General features: G+C 35.6%; 1 protein-coding gene across 2 annotated transcripts in view; it reads left to right on the top strand.

The window, feature by feature from the left end:
• LOC131437314 (sodium-dependent transporter bedraggled) overlaps positions 1-27760 on the top strand; it is a 279011-nt gene that overhangs the window by 11319 nt on the left and 239932 nt on the right. For both annotated transcript variants that reach the window (XM_058606583.1, XM_058606582.1), the window contains exon 2: positions 14459-15650. In XM_058606583.1, coding sequence (XP_058462566.1) covers positions 14618-15650 — 1033 coding nt within the window. In that variant the 5' untranslated portion in view covers positions 14459-14617. The remainder of the gene's footprint in view (positions 1-14458; positions 15651-27760) is intronic.

The raw sequence follows: 27760 nt of genomic DNA, 5'->3' as shown, positions 1-27760 counted from the left end.
CCGGTTTCCGATGTATAACCGAAACCGTATTGTAAACTAAATGATAGCTCAAAAGGAAAGGAAAGCTTATCGCCAATGAAAATTAAAATGTGCCAGCTTTCTCGCGTTCCTATATTCATTTGGACCGATGGCTGCCACTGACAGACGGTACCGGCAATTAACAGCGTTTATTGTGTATGGGGTATTTGTTCCATTATTCATTCCAGCTTCTGTATATTTCACATTTTGTTTGTTATATGATTTGGTATTACTATGATTTAATCTGAATTGGAATAATATATATTTTTCTTTTATTTTTTTAGTCAGAAGTAAATTTCCGCTTTACCTTCATGAACTATTTTAAACATTATTGTTACTTCTTACGAAAAGTTTTACAAAGAACTGAATTTATGTAGTTTGAATTTATTAATGAATCGTCAAGCGTTGAAGTAAACGAGCAAAGTTAATAAACATTATATGTTGCTGAAAAATTTAAAAGAAGTATTGTTGTCAAGACAAAATTAGTGGTGGAATTTGATTAAATGAAATTTGAAATAAATTATTGTGTTTTATATAGATCCAATTCATTGCATGCAATTATAAATAAATGTTTTGATAATCATGTACAATGGATTGTGAAGAGCGTGTACAGAACGAAAAAAACATGGTTCGAAGTATCCTTACAGCCAAGTTTACAGCGGTTAGTTTTAACTCGGATGCAATTTTAATAGCGTCCAAAACATACAATCGTTCGAAAACTCTTATATATATATATATATATATATATATATATATATATATATATATATATATATATATATATATATATATATATATATATATATATATATATATATCATTGTCATTGTCATTGTCTGATGGCGCCTTTGGTGTTGATTTGGCCAGTATTCCACGTTTTTTCGTGCAGTTCTCAAAAATAGCATAAAGTTCAAGACTACGTGGTATCTGATGACTCAAGTATTTCACTGAAAATTCCAGTATCTTGTACCGTATGGGAGATAATGTTTTCAACATCGTACAAATAAGGTTCCCGTGTCACCTGTGAATTCTTGGTTTTCTTTGCAAGCACGTAAGCTATAACTCATGACTGTGTATAAAAGATAACGATTTATTTAGTTTGACAGTTGCACCAGAAGTGGTAGCGTATTCTGAATTTGTGTGCAAAAGTCACAAAAAGACATTTCAATCGCCGTGGAAGTGTCCTGGTGGGATGTGGAAAGGGTTTTAGATTGAGAAAAGAAAAGGCCACTGTCCGCGAAGGTTCGAATTGAACACTTTATAATACTTATAATTTTTTTTTTTGAATTTTAAAATCGGCAAAAATCAAAAAATGACATTTTGCTTCTAGTTTAATCTTTATTTTTCCAGTTTTGAAAAATTACCATTTTCGGGTGAAGACTCAGCCAAAATCAAAGTGTAGTTCGAAATTCTCCACTTTCCCCTACTGATGCATTTGAAATACGTATATTGTTTTGAGAATTAGAAATTCTTATTATTGATCGCAGACTTCCGAATAATACTAAAGATGTTCGCTTTCTTTTGGCCTTCCTCTATAGAACGGAGCCTCGGAGACCCATATATATATATATATATATATATATATATATATATATATATATATATATATATATATATATATATATATATATATATATATATATATATATATATATATATATATATATATATATATATATATATATATATATATATATATATATATATATATGTGTGTGTGTGTGTGTGCACTTTTCGAAGAAATTTTTACCGCTCAATTTTCTCAGATATGGCTGAACTGATTTTAACAAAATTAGGCTCGTTTAAAAGCTACTGTCGGGTCATTGACCAAGTTCGAAGATTATTGACTGTGACTTTTGGTTCCGGAGATATAATGGTATAAGTGACGTAACCGACAAATCGTGTTGTTTTTTAACCGCACATGTTTCTCGGAGATGACTTAACCGATTTTGACAAGTGTTGGCCCGTGTGAAAGCTATTGTTAGGCCATTGATCAACTTTGAAGATAAAATGGCTGTGACTTCTGGTTCCGGAGATATAATGGTATAAAATTGCATGAAACGTCGTGATTTAGTGTTATCTCAAAAAAAATTTTTTTGAAAAGATCGACTTTCTGGGAATTGATATTTTATAGTTTATTTTGATATTTTATAGTCCCAGAAAGTCGATTTAGAAAATTTTTTTTCGAGATGACACTAAATCTCGACTTTTCATGCAATTCTAAGATTGTCAAAAATGAGCCCAAATTTGTGTCACAAATTATTTAATAAAAAGATAAAAAAGGTTTTTATGAGACTGTTTTGAAGAAAGAGAAAGGCATTATCACACCACTAGGTGGATTAAGAAGGGTTTTTTAGTTCATTATTTTGTCTAAATTTTTCATAGTATTTTTTTTTAACCTTGTACAGCAGTACGATGTATCGTTGCAGTACGATTCACCTCAGCATCATTAGTCTCCACCAGCAATCCAACAAATCTCGCCGTGATTTATGTTGCGATTCTGCGCCTCAAGATGAATGAAATGAATTTGAATTGCTTTTTATTGTTGTGTTGCTTCACAGGGGTTTTTCGGCTTCCCTAAATAAATTTCGGGTTGACGCATAAAACGCGCGCACCGTAAGGCGGGTCTAATTTTTCGAATGGTAAAATTGATAAGCAAACTTTCACCGACTTTGTACTTCGTGGGTGACTGCACACATAGTAGCGATGACCTGTGTTCCCGATGAGCCCGGAAGAGGGGATGGAGTGAGTTTCACATATGAAGAAGTGTTTACTGTATTTAGAGCATACGTCTATCTGGAATGGAAGTAAATCGTAACAGTAAACCGTTTCGGTTAAGAAATTATTGTCATCACAGAAAAAGCTCACCCCATACTCTTTCTAGTAACTTATTAACTTACATTATTATTGTTTTCGTAGCACCATTACTTCATTATATCATTTACTTTTGGAATCGCTGCTATCATAATCATTTTTCTAACGTTTTCACAAAACGCATATTTACTTCTTATCAATCTCAATGAGAAACCGATCAAAAAGAATAGCTGAAAAGAAAAACAGAAATGATACTTGCAAGAAGATTTCTTTCCAATGCTGTAATCAAATCTGTCAATATTCTCAAAATTGGTAGTAAGACTATCTTTTTCGGAATGAATTTTTAAATGTGACTGCATTAATTTTTGGAACCATAATTTACACCGTTACACGTTGGAATCTGGTTTTGGTGTCCCGTTACACCGTAAAATGAGCAAAATGAAGAAAAAACCCTTCTTAATCCACCTTCTTTCATAACAGTCTCATGAAAATATATTTCATACTTTTATTATATAATTTCAGATACTAATTTTGACACCAATTGATTCAGATTGATTCAAGTAGTTCACAAAAGCATGCTTCAGTGTTTATGTCACACAGTCAGCATCATTTTTCCAAACTAGTGCTTGACATTTGCGTTGCCTATTTGTATGAGAACAGTAATGCTAATCTAAAAAAACCCTTCTTAGTCCACTTAGTGGAATTTTCATATATCTTGAAAAATCACCATAGGGGGGAGGGGGTACATGAAATTTTCGAAATCGAAAAAAAAATTTTTGATGCCATTTGAATTGCATGAAACGTCGAGATTTATTGTCATCTCGAAAAATAAAATTTTTTTGAAAATATCGACTTTCTGGGACTGGGAAGTCGATTTTTTTTTCAAAAAAATTTTTTTTGGGATAACACTAAATCTTGACATTTCATGCAATTCTAAGATTTTTGGCATCAACATAAATTTTCGATTTCGGAAATTTCATGTACCCCCCTTCCCCCTATGGTGCTTTTTCAAGATCGAATATTTTCAAACTTTAACCACTGGGCAGCACCCCTTACTCATGTCCGATTTAGCTCAAATTTTGCATGAGGACATTTTCCGATATACTTAAACTTTTGAGCACTAGCGCTTTACGAAATTAGAGGTGATTCCAAAATATTGGCAACCTTTTATGTATAAGAGCGGTAAAAATCAACGTGTTTTGTCGGTTACGTCACTTATACCATCATATCTCTGGAACCAAAAGTCACAGCCATTTGATCTTTGAACTTGATCAATGGCCCAACAGTAGCTTTCAAACGAGCCCAAGTTTGTTAAAATCGGTTCAGCCATCTCTGAGAAAGTTGAGCGCGTTCAAATATCTTCTAAAAGTGCACACACACACACACACACACACACACACACACACACACAGACATTTTCCGATCTCGTCGAACTGAGTCGAATGGTATATAACACTATGGGTCTCCGAGGCTCCGTTCGAAAGTCGGTTTTTCCAGCAATTCTAATTCCTTTCTATAGAGAAAGGCAAAAAGAGACTCGATTACAAAACTCGACATTAAATTAAATTTTATCCAGATAGTACTTCTGGTTCTGGAATTTCAAAAGAAAAATAACAATCAAATTTCGCAAACTTAGCTCAAATCAAAGGTCTTATACTTTCATTGAAGAGTCATTAAATAGTGATCTGTGCCTTCGGCATCTTAGAGCTAACGCAGTGTGCCTAATTAAATATATTGTTGAATTGAAAAAAAAATAGTGTTATGAAGAGCCGCCCAGTAATATGAGAAAGCCATAGTTACACCACTAGGTGAATTGAAACAGGTTTTATTATTAGTAAGTAAAGTATGGTTGGTTTTGTCAGTTTCTATGTAGATGTGACCACACTTACTCATTAAAGCTATGAGCTCTAATTAAATTTTTCTTTCTATCTTTCGAAAAGGGCTCTTGTTTCAGTATTTTTTTAATGACTATAGTCGAAAAATGACTAATCCTACAAAACAGTTTTGTATGAGTGGTGTTCACAAAAGAATTCAAATTTTCGAATAAAAATATTGAAAAAATACCTCATTGAATCCTACACTGAAACAAAATTGTTTTTAAAAATTCAAAGCTGATTAACAATAATACACCATTTTTATTGGTATACAAATTCGTTCCGAGATTGAGCTCTCTTTTAACCATCCATACATTGCAAGATGTGCACTTTTGTTATTTCCTGTTTTGTTCTGTGGTAAAATCAGGAAGAAAAACAAAAAGTTTTTATATTTTTCTAGCGACAAATTTTTCTTTGTCCAAAGGCAAAGTCTTGGCCTTTCATTCCTTTTGTGGAATTTGGCCTTTTTGTTACAACAGACTTCGCAGCGTACAGAATCATTGCATGGCTAGTACTACGATCCTACTGATACTATGAATCCAGTTCGGGGCTCGAACATATGACAACTGGCCTGTAAGATTGAATCATTGAACCGCCAACCCAAACAGATTCCTTGTACAAGAGTCAAAGTCTTGGCATTACATATTCCTTTTGTGGAATTTGGCCTTTCTGTTTCAACAGACTTCGCAGCCGATTCTTATAGCGTACAGAATCATTTCATGGCTAGTACTATGGATCCTACTGACGCTAAGAATCCTTCCAGGTCGGGGCTCGAACATACAACTGGCTTGTAAGACCAGCGTCCTATGCATTGAACCGCTAACCCGGGATTCCTTGTCCAAACAGATTCTTTTTCCAGATTTTTTTCGGTTCTTTACTGAAATTCACTGAAATTATTATTTCCATTTATTGCTTCCGATATTGTTTAAAAACAACGAGCATGATCTAACTATTTAACTATTTATCTCGAATCTTTGAAAAGCACTCTAGTGACGTATTTCATTTTAGCAATATTGTTATATTAATTGTAATCATTCTCCCTTCACTTTGTAGTGGACAGTAAAGACAATATGACAAACTATCGTTTAATTCGTTGACCGAGTCCCCGAGCTCCTGCTTATTCCAAACTTAGCGGAGCAATTAGTGCAATTAAGTTCCATCGAATAACCTACATACGAATGTTAATTGACAATTACCGAAAAAACAGTCAATGTGCACTTTTTTCTCAGTGCCAATTAGACTTCGCTTACTGTTACTCTGCTCCGTTGCGTTGGTTCCCCAATTGGAAGTCAGTACAAATCTTCATCAGCACATTGCCGACATTGCATTAGTGGAGTTGGCACCGTGATGTATTTGTTTCAAGGTTCTCTGCGCCGTGCGCTCACGTTTGCACATTTTCAGTTTAGGACCCTAGAAGCGGACAGACTTAAAACATTCACCGCCGGTTTCACCAGCCTGAAAACCTAGCTTTATTTTGCCGTTTCTGTTTGTTCGGTTTGGCCACGCATTTTTCGATTTTTTGTGGACTTTCATACGGTTTCTTCGCTGAAAACCACGAAAAATGTGCAAATAAAGCTTGTTAGTTAGTAGTTTGTAGTGACTAACGAAATTTTTTTTCTTTTTAAATACTCGAATGTGTTTGTTCATGTTTTGGGTTGTGTACGTACCAACGTGACATGAGTCAATTCGAGTATTAAAAGGTAAACACTCATATGTCACGATCCCCAAAAAACAGGTAGGATTACTTGGCTCGAAATGAAATTCAGTGTTGATATCGGAAATGATCCCAATTACTTCCAGTTTTACTGGTTTGCATTTTTCTTTGCCATCCGGTAATTTGCAACCTTCTCGTCGAATATAGGTAACCGTTTTGATCTTTTTTTGTTAGCAGAGAAAATACAAAAGAAATCAAACTAACGGGATAGACATAAACATGGAAGAAAGAGATAATAATTGCTTTTCGTTAGCTCGATACGCACTTGCAATGCAGGTCAGGTTGATGGATTGATACTCTTTAGTGGTGTAAAGAAATGAAGGCGGTTATAGAGTTCTGTACATACAACACACGATCGTGATGTCATTTGTTTAACTTTATTTCGTAGATGTTAAAACAGCACACTTATGTATCAAACAATATCAATCGTACTCGGAACGACCGAAATCAGCATTTTCGCGAAAAATTTAGTTGATTTGCTGATTTTAGTTAGTTATTTTTTGAGACAACTAAAAAAATCTTACTTTTGCTAATTTAGATTTTTATTCTCATTCCCTTAATATTAATAAAATATTTGTTGAAATGACTATTTTTTTAGTTGAATTCACAAATTAAACGTGCTGTCATTTCTTAGCTAAGGCACATTTCATATCCATTCAACTAATTTTTTAGTTGAATTAAAGAAATAAAATGTTGTTTTCAACCAATATGAATGGTTGAATTGGCTTCTGCAATCTGCAGCTATATGGCGCCCTGTCACCGAAACGCTAACACCGTTATGACTACTAGCCACTAGATGGCACACTACTGCCGAAAAAATTTCAGACGCGGTTGTCTTTTCTATATTGGCAGGTATAAATACGATGTTGTATTGGAGAAAAAGACATAAACGAAACATAAACATCTTTTTGAATTTTGCGAAAAACATCAAAACAATTTTAAAGCAGTTTCAATAAGACTGTCCTTTTTAGCTTTTTAATGGATTGTTTTGCTTTGACACTTCTCATGCGTTTTTGGCTAATAAAGTTGTTAATAATACCCATTTCAATTTTGTTTTCTTTGTGCTGTCCTTCAGTAATGATGGTGATAGATAAATAGAAACAAATTTTCTGATTTTAATAACAAAATTAGTTGTCAATGAGAATTTCGTGTTGGATTGAAATATTGCTGGTTTGTGCCCAGGATATTCACCAACTAAACACATTCTCTAAAAATAAGAGTTTTTTCAGCAAAGTAAATTCTCAATTTTAACTAATTTTATAGTTATTTTGGAAATTTTGTTGTTAAAATCAACTAATTCAAAAACAGTAATACGAATTAGGCGCAGAGCTAATTTCGGTCGTTCCGTGTATACATACTCTGTTCAATGTGAAATTGAGAACACACCAACGCATTTCGGTCGTAGAGTGGGAACAATAATGATGATTCGAGTGATGCTGGTTTAAGTTGAGAGATGTCTTCAAAGAGCTAAGTTGTTTAACATTTTCGCAAATCTGATTTGAAAATATGCAGGCTTCATTCGAATATAATATGAAATATAATAATGAATAATACCATAAAAGTGTGATGTTCGAGATAAAGTATCTTAAGAACAGTTACTAAGAATGATGGGCGTCATCTTTTGAAGATTCTATTGAATAATCAATCCCCCTAAAAGTGTGATACGAATATCATTTTGGATCAGGGTCTACATAGAAAAAAGCAAATATACAAATATCATTATGGCTCAGGGTCTACATAGTATCTTCAACAAAATTGTGTAGAAAGTACATTCAAAAAAGTTTCAAAAGACACCATAACCATAATTCGAGTAAAATTCATGTTATGTTTTCTGAATTAACTATGTATCCAATATGCAATTTTCGATGTATTTTTTACATAATTCGGACTTTCGACTTCGGAATTCGGTTTATTTTCAAAAGTGGTAAAAAAAGTGCAGATGAATATAATTACATAAAAATTACTTCAGAGAGCTTGTCGACGATACCTCTCGCCGATATGATTTGCGAACCACCCTGCCCTATTCCTGACAAGAAAGTTATTACCTAAGACAAGACCTGACATCTGGGGGGGCTGCTTTTGTTCCAAAATGGACCAGTTTCTGATTGGCTGATTTTGATGTTGCCACCTGCACATTGTGAAAAGAAAAAATTTTTGCAGGGTACGCGAGCAATGATGCCAATTACAAAGAAAATCAGAAAACAAATTTATTAAAATGTATAATTTTAGCTCACCAATGAAAATGAAAATTTTCGGAGAATGTTTCACTTTTTTTCAATCTCATTGGTAATAAATGTTTATAGTGGCAGAACTGTGTAATTAAAATAGGTATAAAGCCGTTTTACTTTTTAGTGAATTAAAGTGTAACCAAAAAAGATTTGGTAAATTAGTGTAAACTCAAAAGTGTGTTTAGTTTTACGAGAAGAATGAACTGTTGTGTTCTACACTGTGGTCGCATTAAGCATTTCTATCCAAACCAGACTTTTTCTGGTTTCCAAAAGATCCGGTAATACGTCAAGAATGGATTCGATTTTTCGTTCAACATGAGATATTTGTTTTGTCATCAAAGCTCAATTAATTGTTATTAAGTATTAATATATAATAAAGAAATGCATTCACCAAAACATGTTTTATGTTTATTTCAAATCAAAAACCTAAAGTCTAAAAATTTAAATGTAATATTTTTTTCCTGGCGTAGTTATTGAAAAAATCTGTAAATATGGCTACACTGTAGCCGATATGTTGGTATTTATACCACAGGGCGAAAATGACGAGAAGGATGATTCGGAAGGAAGAATAAGAAGCCAGTTGTCAGGTCTTGTCTTAGGTTATTACAGGGTATAAAAAGCTTGCGCCTTGATAAATGTCACTAGTGCAAGAACCAGAAAAAGGCAGTAAAAACATTGCAAGCGATTGGTAGTGAAATTTATAGTCGGTCTGGATTGAATTTATATTCTGAATTTCTGAATCAAAGTTGGTTCATCCACGTAGTAAATGGAACAGTTCGTAGAATTGAGGTACGTTTAGAGTAAAGAATAATTACATGTATTACTTATCTTACCGTCCCGGGTTGGCGATTAAATGCATAGGGCATTGGTCTTATAAACAAGTTGTCGTATGTTCGAGCCCCGACCTGGAAGGATTCGTAGTGTCAGTAGAATCGTAGCGTCAGTAGAATCGTAGCACCAGCCATGTAATGGTTCTGTACACATTGAATCGGCTGCGAAGTCTGTTGAAACAGAAGGTCAAATCCCACAACAGGAATGTAATACCAAGGCTTTGCTTTACTTATCTTACCACTAGTTAAATACTTACCTGAAATGTGTGAATATAAACTTAACCTAAAACTAACCGTTACTATTATAGATTACAATTAGTCATCCTTCCGCGGTGATACCTGAAAAGAAAGAAGAAGAAACACTGAAAATGTAAGAAACGATTATACTTACCCTTTATATACCTACTAAAGAATTGAATAAAGTACAGCCTTTTAGCTGCATAGTAAAGCAACTACAAAGACGGTGTTTACTTTCGGAAACAGAGCTTTCAAACCGTGGTCAAATTACTCATCTGCGATCGTCATCGTCGATCGTCGAAGACATTTACATTAGCATTAGATACCGCCCATGTGTTGCCACTCCGTTATTGAACAGAACCAATTAAGCTTGCAAAATATTTTTCTGAAACAACTTGCTTGGGAATAGCACGTAGTTTCACATTGTGTAAACTGCATTGATTCATGCATGCTGATCAATACCGACGCTGGCCGCGTCCGAATGCAGATCTACTTGGAAAGGAAGGATTGTTAGGTCAATGCATGTTGCATTTCCAAATGGTTGCCTGATAGTAACTTTTCGAATAATATTATCATATGTGCATACGTGTTTACCATTCCCTCCATCCTGAGCTTTTGACTTTTCAAAATGTTTTTCCGCTCAGTCATTGCAGAAACTGAACTTAGTGATAGCAACTTTACGTCAAACCAACTAAAAATTGATGAATCGGAATCAAAACAGGTTTTTATAATAATAATCATTATTCGAAACGTTCGTTAGAAAATTTTGGAATTTTTCAACACACGGCTTAATGCAGGTAGTGTCAGTTGGGATAAAAGAACGCGAATCATGAAATCAGGTATTTGCGCTGGTTTTATAAATGTATTAAAAATGTAAAGACAGAGCGCATTAAAAAGACGTCACAAGACAAGACGGATCAAACAAAGCATTGAACGAATTTTGTGATACGCATCTCGTTCTAATTTAGTTGTTCAACAGTAGATTATTCATCGTAACAAATATCATTATAATGGAACCGGGTAGGAACTTCGGCTTATCGAATATCTGCAATAGCTACCGTAGACTGCGTCTCAAAAGCAGTAGCCATTTGAGAAAAAATTGAGTCAGATTAAAATGCGACTCAATTCGAAATTCAAATTCCAGCTGATGATCGAGCTTTAAATTAGGCGAATTACTGTAGCGTAAATGTATCGTATTCCAAGCGGTTATTCACAAAAGCATGACTCAATACGATCGGCGGTTTCGGTTCAGACGAAGGTGTTTATGCTGGTTTTACCTACAATTCGCCGTGGCAGGAATCAACGTTTCAAGCCAGTGTTCATCGGGACCTTGAAAGAGTTCTTTATTCGCGATACTAGCTGAACGGTTCGCAGTCACTAGCAAGCGATGTCAAACCAGGTGTATCTATATAGCACGTATGCTCCTCTCCCCATGCTATTAAAATCGACGCAAGCATATCGTAATGTGTTTAAGGGGGTACAACAATTCATAGTCCGTTTTTCGATATATTTTGAAATATTTCAAATGCCAGAAATATTACATTTATTGAATCTTCGTTAATGCTGTGCCCTATTGTATCAAAAAGCTCAAATTTTTTTAAATCGGATAACTCTACATCAGATTAACCCCTGAGTCAAAAAAGGCCATCACATGGAATGAGAACATTCACTGCAATGCATCGTGGACTATACCATTCTTCAACAGCGCGAACAGATGTGGTTTCAATAATGCAGCTGGCAAGTAAGCAGACCAACCCATGTCCATTCTGATCACGGACCATGACAACCTGACTGTGAACGTTTTTTAATGCCAATGGGACAGCAAAACGAAAATCGGAAGCAGACGTTGTTATGAAATATGTGAAGGGAGGGCATGAACGAAAATTTATCATAGTACACAGACGGTAGCTATAGTTGATCTTTGACGTGACTGTGGCGTTCTTTTATATGAGGTGTTATTTTAAAATTTTCCCGATGAAAATCTTACACATAAAATGGTAGTGTACTCTAAGAATCGGTTGTGAAGTCTTTTTCAACAGAATGAGCATTTAAGAATAAACAAATTGATTTTCTACTGCTTTGTCTTGGATACCAATTTCGAAAAGGTAACTAAAATCGGAATAAGTCGATCTTTTTTTGTTTTAACTATAGAGGTTTCAACCTTAAGGTCATTCTCGCTTCTTCGGACCAGAAAAGCTTTCCGATCCTATGTGCGGGGTTGGGAATCGAACCCAGGTGGGCTGCGTGCAAGGTATCGACTAACCCATCTCGCTATACCCGTTCCATATTCTGCTGGAATTGCTCAACTCAAAAGTTTCACATAGATTAACTTAGAGCTAAGAATTTATTTGATGACACCGTTTGAATTGATGAGAAAACATAAAATTAATCTCCTATACAAATAAACTAAAAACGAATCATTCAAGGGTTAGCCTTATTTTGTATTTAAGGAATTCCAGGGATGAGTAGACCAAAAAGTGACAAAATCAGAATCGACCTTCTCCGATTTGGATGAAACTTTGCACATGGCTTCAGTATGGCAAACCATAAGTTTTGAACCAATGGAGACGTAGATCCGACTGATTTTTAAAAAGGGCGTATGTATTTTTGCATTTCACAAAAATTGCCTTTTTCAAATCGTTGTAACTCGGAAACTGTTAATTGTACAAAAATGGCGTTCAGGAAGAAGTTGTAGGGAATCGATTGAGCACTCTAAAAAAAATATACACTGAAAAAAAATTTTGATTTTTTTCTCAATAATTACAAATAATCCGTGGTATTTTTAAAAATAATGTTGTTTGATTCTTAAAAAAACAAAAAGGTTTGTCCATAAACTAGTATTATCTACAGAGTAAAACAGTACTCAGGTAGGTTAGGCCATCTCTAAGGAAACGAAAAGAGGTACTTCCGAAACCATCATTTGGGAACCGGTATAATCGCAGTTGTTTCGAGAAAACTGACTGGGATCCATTTTTGAATCTATGGCTACAATCTTCGTTCATTCATCAAAAACCCAAGAACAAACAAAAAAGCCAAATTAATGTTTGGCCGTCTACTGACAATGACTATCGATTGGAATATCCAATTTTAAACACACTTCACCATATAATCCCGGAACCGGAAGTCGGATCCAGATGAAATTTATCAGTTTTTTCGCTAATCTTTCTGTAACTCCGGAACCGGAAGTCGGATCAAATTAAAATTCCGGAACTTTGTATAGGACAATTGTACCTTTCAACTGAATCTAAGTTTGTAAGGATCGGTTCAGCCGTCTCTGAGAAAAGCAAGTGAACTTTTTTCATTTTTTGTACTTATCACCCTGTAATTCCGGAACCGGAAGTTGAATTCGATTAAAATTCAGGAACTTTGTGTGGGGTTACAAGACTAAATCTAAGTTCATGAAAATCGGTTCAGCCATCTTCGAGAAAATTGTGTGCAAAAAAATGTTACATACATACATACAGTGATTGCATAACCTTTCTATATGAGAAAGGCAAACATCGATTATTCCGGTATATGATTAAATAATGGCTTCATTCAATATATTTTCTCAGTTAACAAAGTAACAAAGTTTGGTTTACCTTTCTCATATAGAAAGATTTGAACCTAGGTCCGAGTGCCATATACCATTCGACTCAGTTCGTCTAGTATGCAAAATGTCTGTATGTGTGTGTTTCTGTATGTATGTATGTAACATTTTTGCACTCACTTTTCTCGGAGATGGCTGACCGATTTTCATGAATTAAGATACAGCAGAAATGTCTTGTAGCCCCATACAAAGTTCCTTAATATTATTCGAATACGACATCCGATTCCTGATATACAGGGTGATATGTGCAAAAAATTGAAAACAAGTGCACTAACTTGTCTCAAAGGCAGTTGCACCGATTCTTAGATTCAAATGAAAGTTATAATTACGTTATAAAAAGTGCCTGAAGTGTGGTGATTTCAGATTACTTCCTCACTTTTCTCAAAGATGGCGTGACCGATTTCAACAAACTCAATTTCAAATGAAAGGTCTCATTGTCCCATACAAAACTCCCAAACTTCACCCGGATCCGACTTCCGGTTCCGGAATTATGAAGTTAAGTGTGTGAAAAATTTATCACCGTCACTTAATGCAGTGAAACAAAAACACGTAAAATTCTGAATTTGCCTCAAAACTACACTAATCGATAATCATTACCAGTAGGCTACCAAACCATCCGATACCGGCTATCCTACGGTTCCGAAAACACCGGAGTGATGGTTTGACCAATTTGCGCAAACTTAAATTCAAATGAAAAATATCGTGGTCCAATGCGGAATTCCTGAATTTCATCCGAATCCAACTTCCGGTTCCGGAATTATAGAGGAAAGCGTGTTAAAGGTTTTGTACCATCTTTGCAATAGTTGCTATTCAGTTCACGGCAACAACTGCGCAGCTGAACGTTGCATTTCTTTAGCGACAGAAAAAAACAACAGTATCCATATTTAACAGTCTATATTATTATGTATGCATGTTCGGCCTAATTTTCACACTTGTGAGTGATTTTTATATTTCCTGCTTACGTATTTACTTGGGTACTCGCAGTTGTTTCTTGTGCTGTGGCCAGAATATTTTATTTTCTAGCATTGGCAAGGTCGAGCTTAAAGAGTTCCTTTTTTTTATTAACAGCAATTTCGCTTTTATTTTACACCAATATTTCCTAAACCGTATTCGATAAGTAATCAAAATATCCTTTTCTTCTGTTACATTTTCAGACTTTTAGTTCGAATATGAAGATGGTCAACTCGAGTGCTAACGGAATCGACATCACTTTTGCAACGGGTCAAACATAGCACCCCTACTGCAGTTTAAAAGTCGGTCATCATATAACAGCCTGAGGTACTGCAACTGCAAACAACGAGCCATTGGCAGCGATGGCATCCATTACTGATGCCGAGGTGTCAACCGCAGCTTATGTGGATGCTGTTGGAGATGTTGGTAATCTGCATCTTTATTGCACGATTCGAGAAAACAAAACGAACGGCAATTTGAACGGAACTGCTAATGATCCGAGCAGCGGAAACAGCATTTCTTCTTTGGCCGCACGGTGGGAAAGTATTGGAGGATCTGCTTCCTTCCGAGTCAGTCATTTCTGTACGCTCCGAGGGTCCAAACCCGAGATGGGAAATGCAATCGGTGCAGATGTCACCAACGGTAGTGGTGGGATTGTGGGGGTTAATTTTGGTGGCGGAGTGGATGCCGAAGGTGAATTAAATAGAAATTTGCTGTACGAAGAAAATATGTGCACGTTTGAGAATCTGCGTTTGAGAACCTGTCAGAGAAGCTTAGAGCGCCCGCATGAAGAGGAGGAACCGGGTTGTGAAAATATAGAAAATTTTTGCACGCTACGGAAAAAGCGACCGCAGAAATCAGTGGAACAAGTAAATGGCGGTAACGAAAAAGTGCAAGAGACGTCCCTCGGGGATCAGGTAGTCAATCCAATTGGGAGCTACTGCACGCTTAAAAAGAAAAAGCCAAAGTTTAACAAGAAATTCGTTGAAAGTTTTCTTGAAGATCCAAATGCTAAGTTACATGATTATCTGTCCGAATTAGATGCCTACTTGGATGAGATTGATGGGCTTGGTTTGTCTGACCATTCGGATGAAAACTCGGAGGAAATTGTATCCGATGATGATTGTAAAGTAGTGGATACAGAAGCCGAAAAATCGAAACCAGTTGCAGAAGAACGATGTGCTGCATCCTCCAGTGCAATAAATTACATCGATATCAAGAATTTCTGCACGCTACCGAAGAAGAAGCGGGTGCAATTTTTAACTAATTTCAACAGGGCTGGCCCCTTTCGGCAAACTTTCGTAGCTCCTAGCAGTACTTTTATCAGACGAAACGTGATCGTTGAAGCGGATGAGTCACTGCCAGTCGATCGTGACTCAGCAGCCGGTGGGATTGGTAAGTTTATCTTTGTTCTGCTTAAATAGTTGCTCCATCACAGATTCCAGCTTTTGATTGTCCCCGTGAATGGTCGAATGTCGGTGGTAGAACAGTGCCTTATCCCACTCGGAACCGATACGCGTCGTAGTATTCAATCGTACTTATTAAGGAGTTCCGCGTGACATATTCCAATGCCCATGGACCTTTACTCGTTTGCCATTTCGAATATGTGGGCAACTGTCGTCTCTAGTGCACCCCGTACATGTGGTTAGTGTTACTACACTTTCACTATTAGCCAGACTGTCAGTCTCGTTGGATGTGCTTTGTTCCATACAATCCGACTCGGCTTTTCAGCGTTTCGCTTGATCTATTGACATGCATTGAACGTTATAAAAGATGGAAGACCGCGACGACCACGACAGTCTTCCCACAATGAGAGTCGTTATTTGACTCCATGGCTAGTATTTTAAGTAAATATGTGTAATTTTTTCTAAGATATGAAACTACACATGCATAGTTTTCGATTGTACCCTTCAAATACAGTAGGTATCAGGAGATTGCACGTGATTTTTTAAAGTCTAAGAGTTATCTACTTATCCATCACTCGATTTGATCGTACCGAAGAAGAGCTAAGGTGAAATTTTAAAGTTATATAATATTCCGCAAGAGTTCAGAATGTGATCATCATTCCAAAATGAATACGCAATGCGATTTGATACCAAAGTGGTCCAAATAATTATTTCAATTATCTACATAGTTACAAAAAGCAGCCCTTAGGGATTGTTCCACCTAGAGTGATTAAAACCAGAGTGACGACAGCTTGCCCGTAATGTTAGAAACAATTCAAAACATTCAATCCGAAATTTTGGCAGTTTCGTTAGCTTTACATTGTATTTGACAGGTCATTTACTCGTTTAAAACAGAGCTGTCAATCCAAACTAACAGCTGGTGTCACTCTGGTTTTAGGCAATCTAACAGTTCGGCTGAAAAGTTCGTATCGTTTAATAGAAACACACATTTTTTTGCCAAAATTCGTTTTTATTATTCAACATAATTGCCATCAGAGGCGATACAGCGATTATAGCGGTCTTCCAACTTTTCGATACCATTTTTGTAGTACGGTTTGTCCTTTGCCTCAAAAAAGGCCTCAGTTTCAGCGATTACCTCTTCATTTCTTCTAATTTTTTTACCAGCGAGCGTTATCTTGAGGTCTGAGAACAGGAAAAAGTCACTGGGGGCCAAATCTGGAGAATACGGTGGATGAGGGAGCAATTCAAAGCCCAATTCGTTCAATTTCAGCATGGTTTTCATCGACTTGTGACACGGTGCATTGTCTTGATGAAACAAAACTTTTTTCTTCTTCAAATGAGGCCGTTTTCTTGAAATTTCGTCCTTCAAACGCTCTAATAACGCTATATAATAGTCACTGTTGATGGTATTTCCCTTTTCAAGGTAGTCGATGAAAATTATACCATGCGAATCCCAAAATACAGGCGCCATAACCTTACCGGCCGATTGTTGAATCTTTCCACGCTTTGGGTTCGGTTCATCGCGTGCAGTCCACTCAGCTGACTGTCGATTGGACTCCGGAGTGAAGTGATGGAACCATGTTTCGTCCATTGTTATATATCGACGAAAATAATCGGTTTTATTTCGATATAACAGCTCCAAACACTGCTCAGAATCATCAATTCGTTGTTGTTTTTGATCGATTGTGAACTCACGCGGCACCCATTTTGCACAAAGCTTTCTCATAATCGTGAATAATATTCCAACGCGTTCCTTTGATATCTTTAGGGTGTCAGTCAGTTACGGTCATTGAAAATCATTTTGTGGATTTTTTCACGTTTTCATCGGTAACAGCCTCTTTTGGACGTCCACTGCGTTCATCGTCTTCGGTGCTCGTATGACCAGTACGAAATTTTGCAAACCACTTACGAATTGTTGCTTCGCCCGGTGCAGAGTCTGGATAACACTCATCAAGCCATTTTTTGGTATCGGCGACACTTTTTATCATCAAAAAGTAGTGTTTCATCAACACACGAAATTCCTTTTTTTCCATTTTTTTCACAATAACAAAAGTAGCTTCACTCAAAATGCAATATCTCACAAACTAATAATCAGACAGCTGTCAAATTTATACACGTATCTTTTGAAGGTTGGTACTAACTGAAAATGGTATAGATTTAATTCTAGTGGCGCCCTCTCATAGAAACGATACGAATTTTTCAGCCGATCTGTTACACAGTAAGAAATTTGAAAATTTACAGCTAGCTTTTAGTTATTCTGTTTTAGTTTTTGGTTTTCTAGTGTTGAGCACGCGTCCAAGGAACAAGTACTACATGTATTTCGTAAAGAAATACTAGATGTTATTGTTCGAATGGTCCACGTGAACCGTTCTCTTTCAGAAACACACATTTCACACTTTCAGTTAGAAGGTGACATCTGTGTCAAAGTTGGAGAAATATAGGTACATTCAAACCTTTCCCGATTTGAGAGTGTATTTACACCTGACCGAATCAGTTTCGCCGTCATTGCAATTTGTAAACATTAGAACCGATACCTAACCGGATAGGAAAGGTTGGAAAGTTCCTTAACGGTTCATAAGATGTCAATTTACTCTTATTCCTGATAATAATAGTCCTCTTTTTTAATTAAATTCACCAGTTCAATACGAATGTGATACATTAATATTCATCCCAACTGGATCAAGACATTTCAAATTGCTGATCAATTCCAGGCATAAGAATGCTTGAAACCACCTAATAACCTATTTTCAATTTCAAGCAGTATTAGTCCTGTCCACTCCGTGATCGATCCAGATAACATAATAATTTTCATTTTTTTTTACATTTATAAGCGAACGATAGATTTCGGTATGGTCCGACTTTGTCAATACGAAGTGTAAATTGACTCCCACCCCCATCCGCCTACCGGGGGTACGCGCCCTGTAGCTCATCACCCAAAGCCTAGGGGTTTGGTATATCTCACTTCTTATCCGAAAATTCTCACATTGTCTCATGACATCGTATCATGGAAAAATAATTATTACTGAGCTTTTTCGCCCAATCTGGAGAATAAATTACTTGCAGCTTACAGAATTCGTAATTGTATTATCAGTCACCGAGTATATTTTGACAAAAAGGAAAATTGAAAACTTCTCATAAAGATTGGGTAATTGAAAACAAGTTAGGCGGCTGAATTGTCGGTCAGTAATGAGCTTAGCAACCACCTCAGTTTAGCTATCATCTGAAATCCACATGAAATATTCAATGCTATAGATGGTGAATGAACGTTTTGTGTATATTTATTCTGAACCGAAGTAGCTCGATAGCATATCAGATTGATATGCATATCTCTAGAGGAAATTTTTAGCATAATGTTGAATAAAACGGCATCTCATCAACAATGCTATTGCGTCAGCGCTCACAAAATCAGTAATTAATCAGTTCTCATCATCAGGGAAGGATCTGATAGTGTCATTACTCCAGTGTCGTGCGACCCATGCTACGTAGAAACTGTGAAGCTTGTTATACCAACCCCTGGCCTATCAAATGAACGTGAATTTTCATTTTTGAATGCTTGCATTTCTAAAATAAACTTCGGTTTTCGTCGATATGAATACTCGTAATCATAGTTTTGAATAAAAGCGGTTAACTGTAAAGGATAATTTCATAACCACGTCCAATTAAATCTGTTCCGATTTGCAACCAACAGCACATGACAGTTATTTCACATCGACCAAATTGTTTCTGTTCTGCGCGAAATCCACTACTGTGCCGTGGCGCTTGAGTCTATTATAATAGTAGAGCATTTAACAGCCGGATAGTCGCATAACAATGGTTTTTTCAATATACCACTTACAAGTTTCACATTATCATGAAACAAGCGGAAAAGGGGGAATTGGTTAACTTCCAACACTTATGTATGTATGTGCTGCATATAAAATCAGTCTCACTTTAGCATACCTCATACCAACCTACATGCTGGTGGGGTCCACTATTATAATTGTAGAGGTTTGAGACGATATCACGTTTATACTATGGTGACGTACACCCTCATTCAACATAACTCAAAATTGAGTGACACACCACTCAAATTTACAAAAAATGCACGTACTCTAAACTTGATTTACCACCATTCTACTCATTTTTGAGTTAAGAGAGGAAGCTTTCAAAATTTGAGTATTTTTTAATCAAAATATGGAAAAAAAATTTTTTCAAAAATTTTGTGAGTTTAACTCAAAACTTGAATTCCTTGCACTCAAAATAAACACATTCTTATTCGTAAATGTTTATATACAAAGTCATTCTTCATTCTCTTTAGCCCAGAAGAGTGATTCAAAACCTTTTTTTTTTTTTTTTTTTTTTTTTTTTTTTTTTTTAAATAACTATTTATTGGAATATGAGTTAAAATTAAATTATTAAGATTGAAATTGGGTGTTCAGCCACAAGTGGTGACTTTTCAGCCCTGTAAATATATATATGATTTGGTTATTACCATGAAGACATCATTTGCTTCCGCAATTCTGAGATTTTTGTGTAGGGAAAATTCTAAACCTACTTGTATTGTGTAATGGGGAAAAGGAACTTATATACTAACTTACTAACTAATACAGAGAGCGAATCGATTCAATTGAAGATTGCATCGATTTTTGTCGGAATTTGCTTATAATATTATGTGACATTACATCTAATGGTTCTATATTTGTGAGTCTGTGTAACTCATTTGTACTAAACCAGGGAGGACGCTTCAGAATCATTTTCAGAATTTTATTCTGAATCCTTTGAAGCGTTTTCTTCCTGGTGGAACAACAGCTTGACCAAATTGGTACCGCATAAAGCATGGCTGGTCTGAAAATTTGTTTATAAATTAACAATTTGTTTTTTAGACAGAGCTTAGAATTTCTGTTTATAAGAGGATATAAACATTTAATATATTTATTACACTTTGCCTGGATTCCTTCAATGTGATCCTTGAAAGTGAGTTTTTTGTCATACGTTAAACCTAAGTATTTAGCTTGATCAGACCATGTCAATTCCAAGCCATTCAATTTGAGAATGTGATTATTGTTTGGTTTAAGAAAAGAAGCTCTTGGCTTGTGAGGAAAGATAATTAATTGCGTTTTTGCTGCATTTGGTTTAATTTTCCATTTTGACAGATAATCACTGAAAATATTTAAACTTCTTTGTAGGCGACTGCAGATCACTCTTAGATTTCTACCTGTGGCTAACAGACTTGTGTCGTCACAGAATAGCGATTTCTGACAACCAACGGGTAGATTTGGAAGATCAGAAGTGAAAATATTATACAAGATTGGAGCTACACTCGAACCCTGCGGAACACCGGCTCGTACGGGTAGCAATTCAGATTTACAATTCTGATAGCTAACCTGAAGAGTACGATCAGTTAAATAATTTTGAATCATTTTGATCAAATAAATAGGAAACTGGAAATCAGACATTTTTGCTATTAAACCTTTGTGCCAAACACTGTCGAATGCTTTTTCTATGTCTAGAAGAGCAACTCCAGTGGATAACCCAGAAGATTTATTTGCTTTTATCATGTTCGTTACTCTGACAAGTTGATGAGTAGTTGAATGTTCATGACGAAATCCAAACTGCTCTGGTAAAAAAATTGAATTCTCATTTATATGAGTCATCATTCTTAACAAGATAATTTTTTCAAAAAGTTTACTGATAGAAGAAAGTAAGCTAATTGGGCGATAACTTGATGTTTCTGCTGGGTTTTTATCAGGTTTTAGGATAGGAATTACTTTAGCGTTTTTCCATCTTTTTGGGAAGTAAGCTAATGAAAAACACTTGTTGAAAATTTTAACCAGGAGTCTCAAGGCAACATCGGGAAGATTTTTAATAAGAATATTAAAAATTCCATCATTACCAGGAGCCTTCATGTTTTTAAGTTTTCTAATAATTGATTTAATTTCATCAAAATTCGTCTCAATAATGTCATCGTGTGATAACACTTGAGTTGAAATATGATCATATTTCAGTGAGACTTCATTTTCAATAGGACTCACAACGTTCAAATTAAAATTGTGGACACTCTCGAACTGCTGAGCAAGTTTTTGAGCTTTTTCGCCATTTGTAAGAAGTATTTGATTTCCTTCCTTGAGAGCAGGAATAGGTTTCTGAGGTTTCTTAAGAACCTTAGAAAGTTTCCAGAAAGGTTTAGAATATGGTTTAATTTGTTCAACTTCTTTAGCGAAATTTTCATTTCGCAAAAGAGTAAATCTATGTTTAATTTCTTTTTGTAAATCCTTAACTATGTTTTTCATAGCAGGATCACGAGAACGTTGATATTGTCGTCGACGAACATTCTTCAACCGAATGAGCAGTTGAAGATTGTCATCGATGATAGGAGAATTTAATTTAGTTTGAGCTTTGGGAACTGAAAGATTTCTAGCTTCGATAATATAATGATTCAAATTATCAATTGCTGTGTCGATATCCGCAGAATTTTCTAAAATAGTTTCATGATCCACATGATTTTCAATGTGAGATCTGTAATCCAACCAATTTGCTCTATGATAGTTGAAAATAGAACTAATTGGATTAATTATAGCTTCGTTGGAAAGTCTGAATGTTACAGGAAGATGATCTGAGTCAAAATCAGCATGAGTAATCGGTTCACTACAAATGTGACTTTGATCTGTTAGAACCAGATCAATTGTAGACGGGTTTTTCACTGAAGAGAAACAAGTAGGATTACTGGGATGAAGAACTGTAAAGTAACCAGCTGAGAGTTGATTATGAAGTATTTTACCATTACTGTTATTTTGCCTACAATTCCACTGGACATGCTTAGCATTTAAGTCCCCTATTACGAAAAATTTCGATCGATATCTTGTAAGTTTTTGCAAATCGCCTTTAAAGAAATTTAATTGTTCGCCGGTGCATTGGAATGGCAAATATGCTCCAGCGATGAAATAAATTCCATGAATGGTTTCAACTTCGATTCCCAAGCTTTCAATAACTTTAGTATTGAAAGAAGGTAAAATTCGATGTTTAATTTGCCGTTGGACAAAAATGGCAACTCCACCACCAATTCCAGTAAACCTGTCAAATCGATGAACCACATAATGTGGATTACTTTTCAATTTTACATTTGGTTTAAGAAAAGTTTCTGTCACAATGGCAATATGAATTTTGTGAACTTTGAGAAAATTATAAAATTCATCTTCACTCGATTTCAAAGATCGAGCATTCCAATTTAAAATATTCAAATAATTATTTAACATCACTGTTAAATTTTAAATTCATTATAATATTATTTGCAAATTTCCATCCGATTTGAAATGCTTCAAAAAGTGATGAAGTCGAATTCATTTGGATGATCATTTGAAAAAGTTGATCTTGTAGGTAGATCATTTTATTTTCAGTTATATCGCCTAAATCGACTTCATTTAAAGAAGCGAATGGCATTGAAGGAATATTTGTAGGTAGACTGCCATTAGAAGAAGATGATTTGGCCGGTCTACCTATTAATAAATTGTTTTCGTTAGAAGAAGAACTGCAAGGCGGTCCTGTGTTTTGATTATTTACATTAGAAGAAATAGGAGATAGATTTCTACCTAATATACCAGCATAAGTGAAATTAGAAGAAGATGATGACGAGGTCGATCTACCTGTCAATAAATTGTTTTCGTTAGAAGACGAATTGGCAGGTGCCTTAGAAGAATTTTCAGGTATGTTCTGTAAATTTAAGGTCGTTGATTTGACTTGTTGTCTAAGCGAACGAGCGTTTAAAATTTTTTCCCTGACAGGACATTTCAAATAATTGGATTTATGATTTCCATTGCAATTTGAACATGAAAATTTATCAGTGGTTTCATTCATTGGACAAGCGTCTTTCGAATGCGATTTACCACAATTCAAACACCGTATATCCATATGACAATTTTTGGTTCCATGACCGAAGCCTTGGCAACGACGACATTGCGTTAAGTTTGCAATACGATTATGCCGTTTATAATGTTCCCAATGAATTTTAATGTGGGAAATGAAACGTACTTTTTCTAAAGTTTTCAAATTGTTTACATCACTTCGATTGAAGTGTATTAGGTAAAGTTCATGGGAAATTCCAGAGCGTGGTTTAGAAGTACCATTCGCTCTTTTTTTCATAAGTATTACTTGGGAAGGGGCAAAACCAAGCAATTCTTTTAGTTCATTTTTAATTTCATCAATACTTTGATCATTTGATAATCCTTTCAAGACAGCCTTGAAGGGTCTGTCTGATTTTATATCATATGAATAAAATTTATGAAGTTTTTCGGACAAATATCGAATAAGACGTTCGTAATCTTCCAATCCATCCACCAAGACTCGACATTCTCCTCTTCGTCCGATTTGAAATGAGACTTTTACTTCCGGGAGAAAAGTAGAAAGCTCAGTACGGAATGCTTTGAAGTCGGAAATCATCACCGTCACTGGTGGCATAGATTGATGTTTCTTCCCAGAACGACAAGCGTCCATTTTGGGAATTTTTGAAGAATTTTCTTCTATGTCGCTACAATCGGATTCAGGAAGAATCTCGTAAATATTGTTAGACGGCATAGGATCAACGGTAGGGAAATCCGTCCGTTGTCTTTTATTTTTACATTCAGATTCTATAAGATCGTGAATGTTATTAGAAAAATGTTGAATAACGGATTGTGATTTATTCCGTATTGAATTATTTTTAGCCTTAGGCTTGTTGCCTTTCCGGTTGGACGCAGGCATTTTTGAAATTAATGAAATTTTAAATTAAATTAACTAGGCTAAATTAGTCTTCGATTAGACTCCTAGCTAGCCTTAAAAAAGGCTGATTAATTTCTTAGTCACTCTAATATCACTCTTTGTATCACTTAGTCACTCTAATATCACTCTTTGTATCACTTAGTCACTTAGTTAGTGATTCAGGTAGCCTTGAAAAAGACTGAAGCCTTGAATCAATGAAACTCTAGGTAGCCAGAAAAAAAAAATTCCAGGAGCCAAGAGCTATACGCGTGCGGTGCGAACGACTGTTCAACACCGACTGAGGTGATTCAAAACCTTTTGACCGGTTTGGAATCGAAATTGAACGATGTTGATATCCTTATGTTGTACTTCTCATTTAGCATAATTCAAACCACAAAATTTCAATTGAAAACATATATGATTGTTAATGTATGGTTTCAAAAATCAGATCTAGAAACGGCAATAAAAATTATTATTATTGCTAAGAATCTGTTCAATATGCAATATTCTTATCTTACGAAGCATTAAAGTGAATGGATTTTACAACATATTTTGTGTTGCATGTTTACATATGTTTACATACTTCCTTCCAAACTTGTATTGTTGCTATGGCATTTTACCGTCATTTTCAAATGTTTATCGATGCTTATTATCGAAGGATTAACAAAATTACACTATTACTAAGTTCACTGGTTCATGATTACTGGTCCGATATTTTTCGATGGATCGCATGGGGCATTGTAATCTTGAGTTTTTCTTTAGGAATACTAGCATTTCAACGAAAAAAAATTAGAGGGTTGTATTCAAGACACGACCGAGCACATTAACATTAAAAATAAAACGTTTCTAGGGTCTTCATAATAAATACAAAATAAAGATGATATTGATGATGATACACTAAACTTCACTACACTTCAAAGTTACTTGAAAGCTCAATTTTAGATACAAACAACCTAAAGATTTAAACAAATGAAACTATTTTCTTTTTTGATGATAATTTTCAAGAAACGTACAAACTTATTAATTGGATTTGATTTATATCGTTTGTTTACCACCAGTTTAAAACTAATAATGGTCGTTCACTGGGTGGACTTATTAATTTTATAAACGGTTAATCGATCCTAGAGAATGTTGTACCAGTAATGTCAGTAATGGTGTAATTTTATTAATCCTCCAAAATCGTCGATAATCTTCGGAAAGTGTCGGTAAATAATATGGTAACAATACGAGGAAGAAAACATGTGGAACAGTCCGCATAAAATATTTAGTTACTTACATTGATTTTCGTTTTGGCATATCAGAAATATACGGAATGGATACGCAACTAAATTCCGAATATTTGTTCATATTGTATTGATGTAATTAACACATGAATGAACATTGTCATAGTTACAACGCGTGTAGCCATCAGACGCTTATTGTTTTGAAGCAAATAATAATTGAACTGAAACTGGCGGTTAACTAAATTATACGAGGGTTCCTATTCAAACGATACATGTAAAATCGCAGGTAAACTTACCTTGAGTTTATCTTTGATACTATATGATATTGCATCTAATTCTACTGTATATGTGAGCCTGTGGAACTCATTTATACTACTAAACCGAGGAGACCGCTTTTAAATAAGTTTCAGAATTTAATTTTGAATCTTTTGAAGCGTTTAATTTCTGGTGGGACAACAACTTGTTCAGTCACATTGTCACGTTTCGTTCGCATGGGAATGGAGATTTAAGTATGCAAACCGATCCGTTGACAAATTAAAACATTTTTAATCTTACAATATTGAAACTTTGGAATCATTTAAATTAGGAAAATCCATTAACAAATCATCGAGCAACAACCGCTGATTCGGTCCTTCAATAGCTAGATGATATATAAGATACTCAAGCGAACACGGTGTTGCGCAGACAACAGGAAATTTCACCAACAAATAATGCAAGTGAACGCATATTCAATCCAGTCATCAGCTCACTGGACAAGCTACTTGTTTCATTCACAGTCAAACATCAACTAAGCAAAGAAATATTGTGCCGCCTATATTTATAGATTTCTCTTCATACTACGCATAACGATACGGTGTTTTTATGCATGACGCAAAGCCTCCTATGCCGAATAAGAAGTTGACGTCATGTTGTACAACAGGGATTGGTTTTTTCAATAGTATGCTATTGAAATACTGAAACGATGTCGTCATACATGTTTAAGTTAAAAGTTTCCGAATCGATTGGTTGTTAAATTATAACAATCCATCAACAAATGACCAAGTTATTAACGTTCAAAGTTATGACACAAAAAGGTTACGCGACTATTTTTGAAACTTTTGATTTACACCCGGCCCCATATAGTGAAGAGTAAGGCATTTTAATGCCAAAAAAATGATCACGGCTACCATTTATAAATCATAATAATATAATACAAAAAACACACCGCGAGTTGACAATTCAATGCATAGGGCGCTGGTCTCACAAACCAGTTGTCGTATGTTCCAGTCCTGAACTGGAAGGATTCATAGTGTCAGTAGGATCGTAGTACTAGTCAAGCAATGATTCTGTACACTAAGAATCGGCTGCGAGGTTTGTTGAAACAGAAAGGTCAAATTTTACAAAAGGAATGTAATGCCAGGGCTTTGCTTTGCTAATAACTGAAAAGTACTAATAAAGGCAAACGCTTCAACATTTCCGCATAGCAACCCATGATTCATACATTACTCAAACACCATATGTGTCGCAATGGCCGCCACGGAGCAACCACAAAGATTCTGTCAACGAATCAACGAGCTCGAAAGCTCCATCGAGGATATGAGTCTAACGATTCAGGAAGCCAACCGAGCAGTTTCCACGATAGAATCGAAAATTTCCACTCGTCGTGCTCGCAATCCACTGGAACCGGTACCGTTCGAATTGTTCTCCGAGTTTTGCCGTGACTGGGCGGAAAAATGCAAAATGACTTCGGAAACTATTCAGTCCCAGCTACGGAAGGCCTCTCAAGAGCTCCAAGTCAAGCGTGATTTGATCGAAGAAAAGCAGAGAATCGTTTGCAGCGATAGTCTCTTGGTGGACCACGACGGCTTGGTCATTCAGCAGAAGGATAACGAAATCGAGATGCGAAATGCAAGCAAAACCTGTTACGAGTTGAAATTGATGGGCGGTGTGGTGAAGCGGGACACGATCCGGGAAAAGATCAAGCTTGGGGAAACGATGAAGCAGTACGGACAGATAAATGCTGATTGCGTGCAGTTGGAGAAAACTCTACTGCAGCTGGAAGAAAAAATTGTACGAACGGAGAAGGACATTCAGGAACTGGAAGAGCAGAATGAAGAATTGAGACAAAAGTCCGAACGCTACATGACACCGAATGTTTCGGACATCGCAAAGAAAATTGATGAACTCG

This window comes from Malaya genurostris, chromosome 3 (genome assembly GCF_030247185.1).
Source record: "Malaya genurostris strain Urasoe2022 chromosome 3, Malgen_1.1, whole genome shotgun sequence".
NCBI classification, from domain to species: Eukaryota; Metazoa; Arthropoda; class Insecta; order Diptera; family Culicidae; genus Malaya; species Malaya genurostris.
Note: the sequence above shows the minus strand (reverse complement) of the source record. Positions and strands in the feature narration are given on the sequence as shown.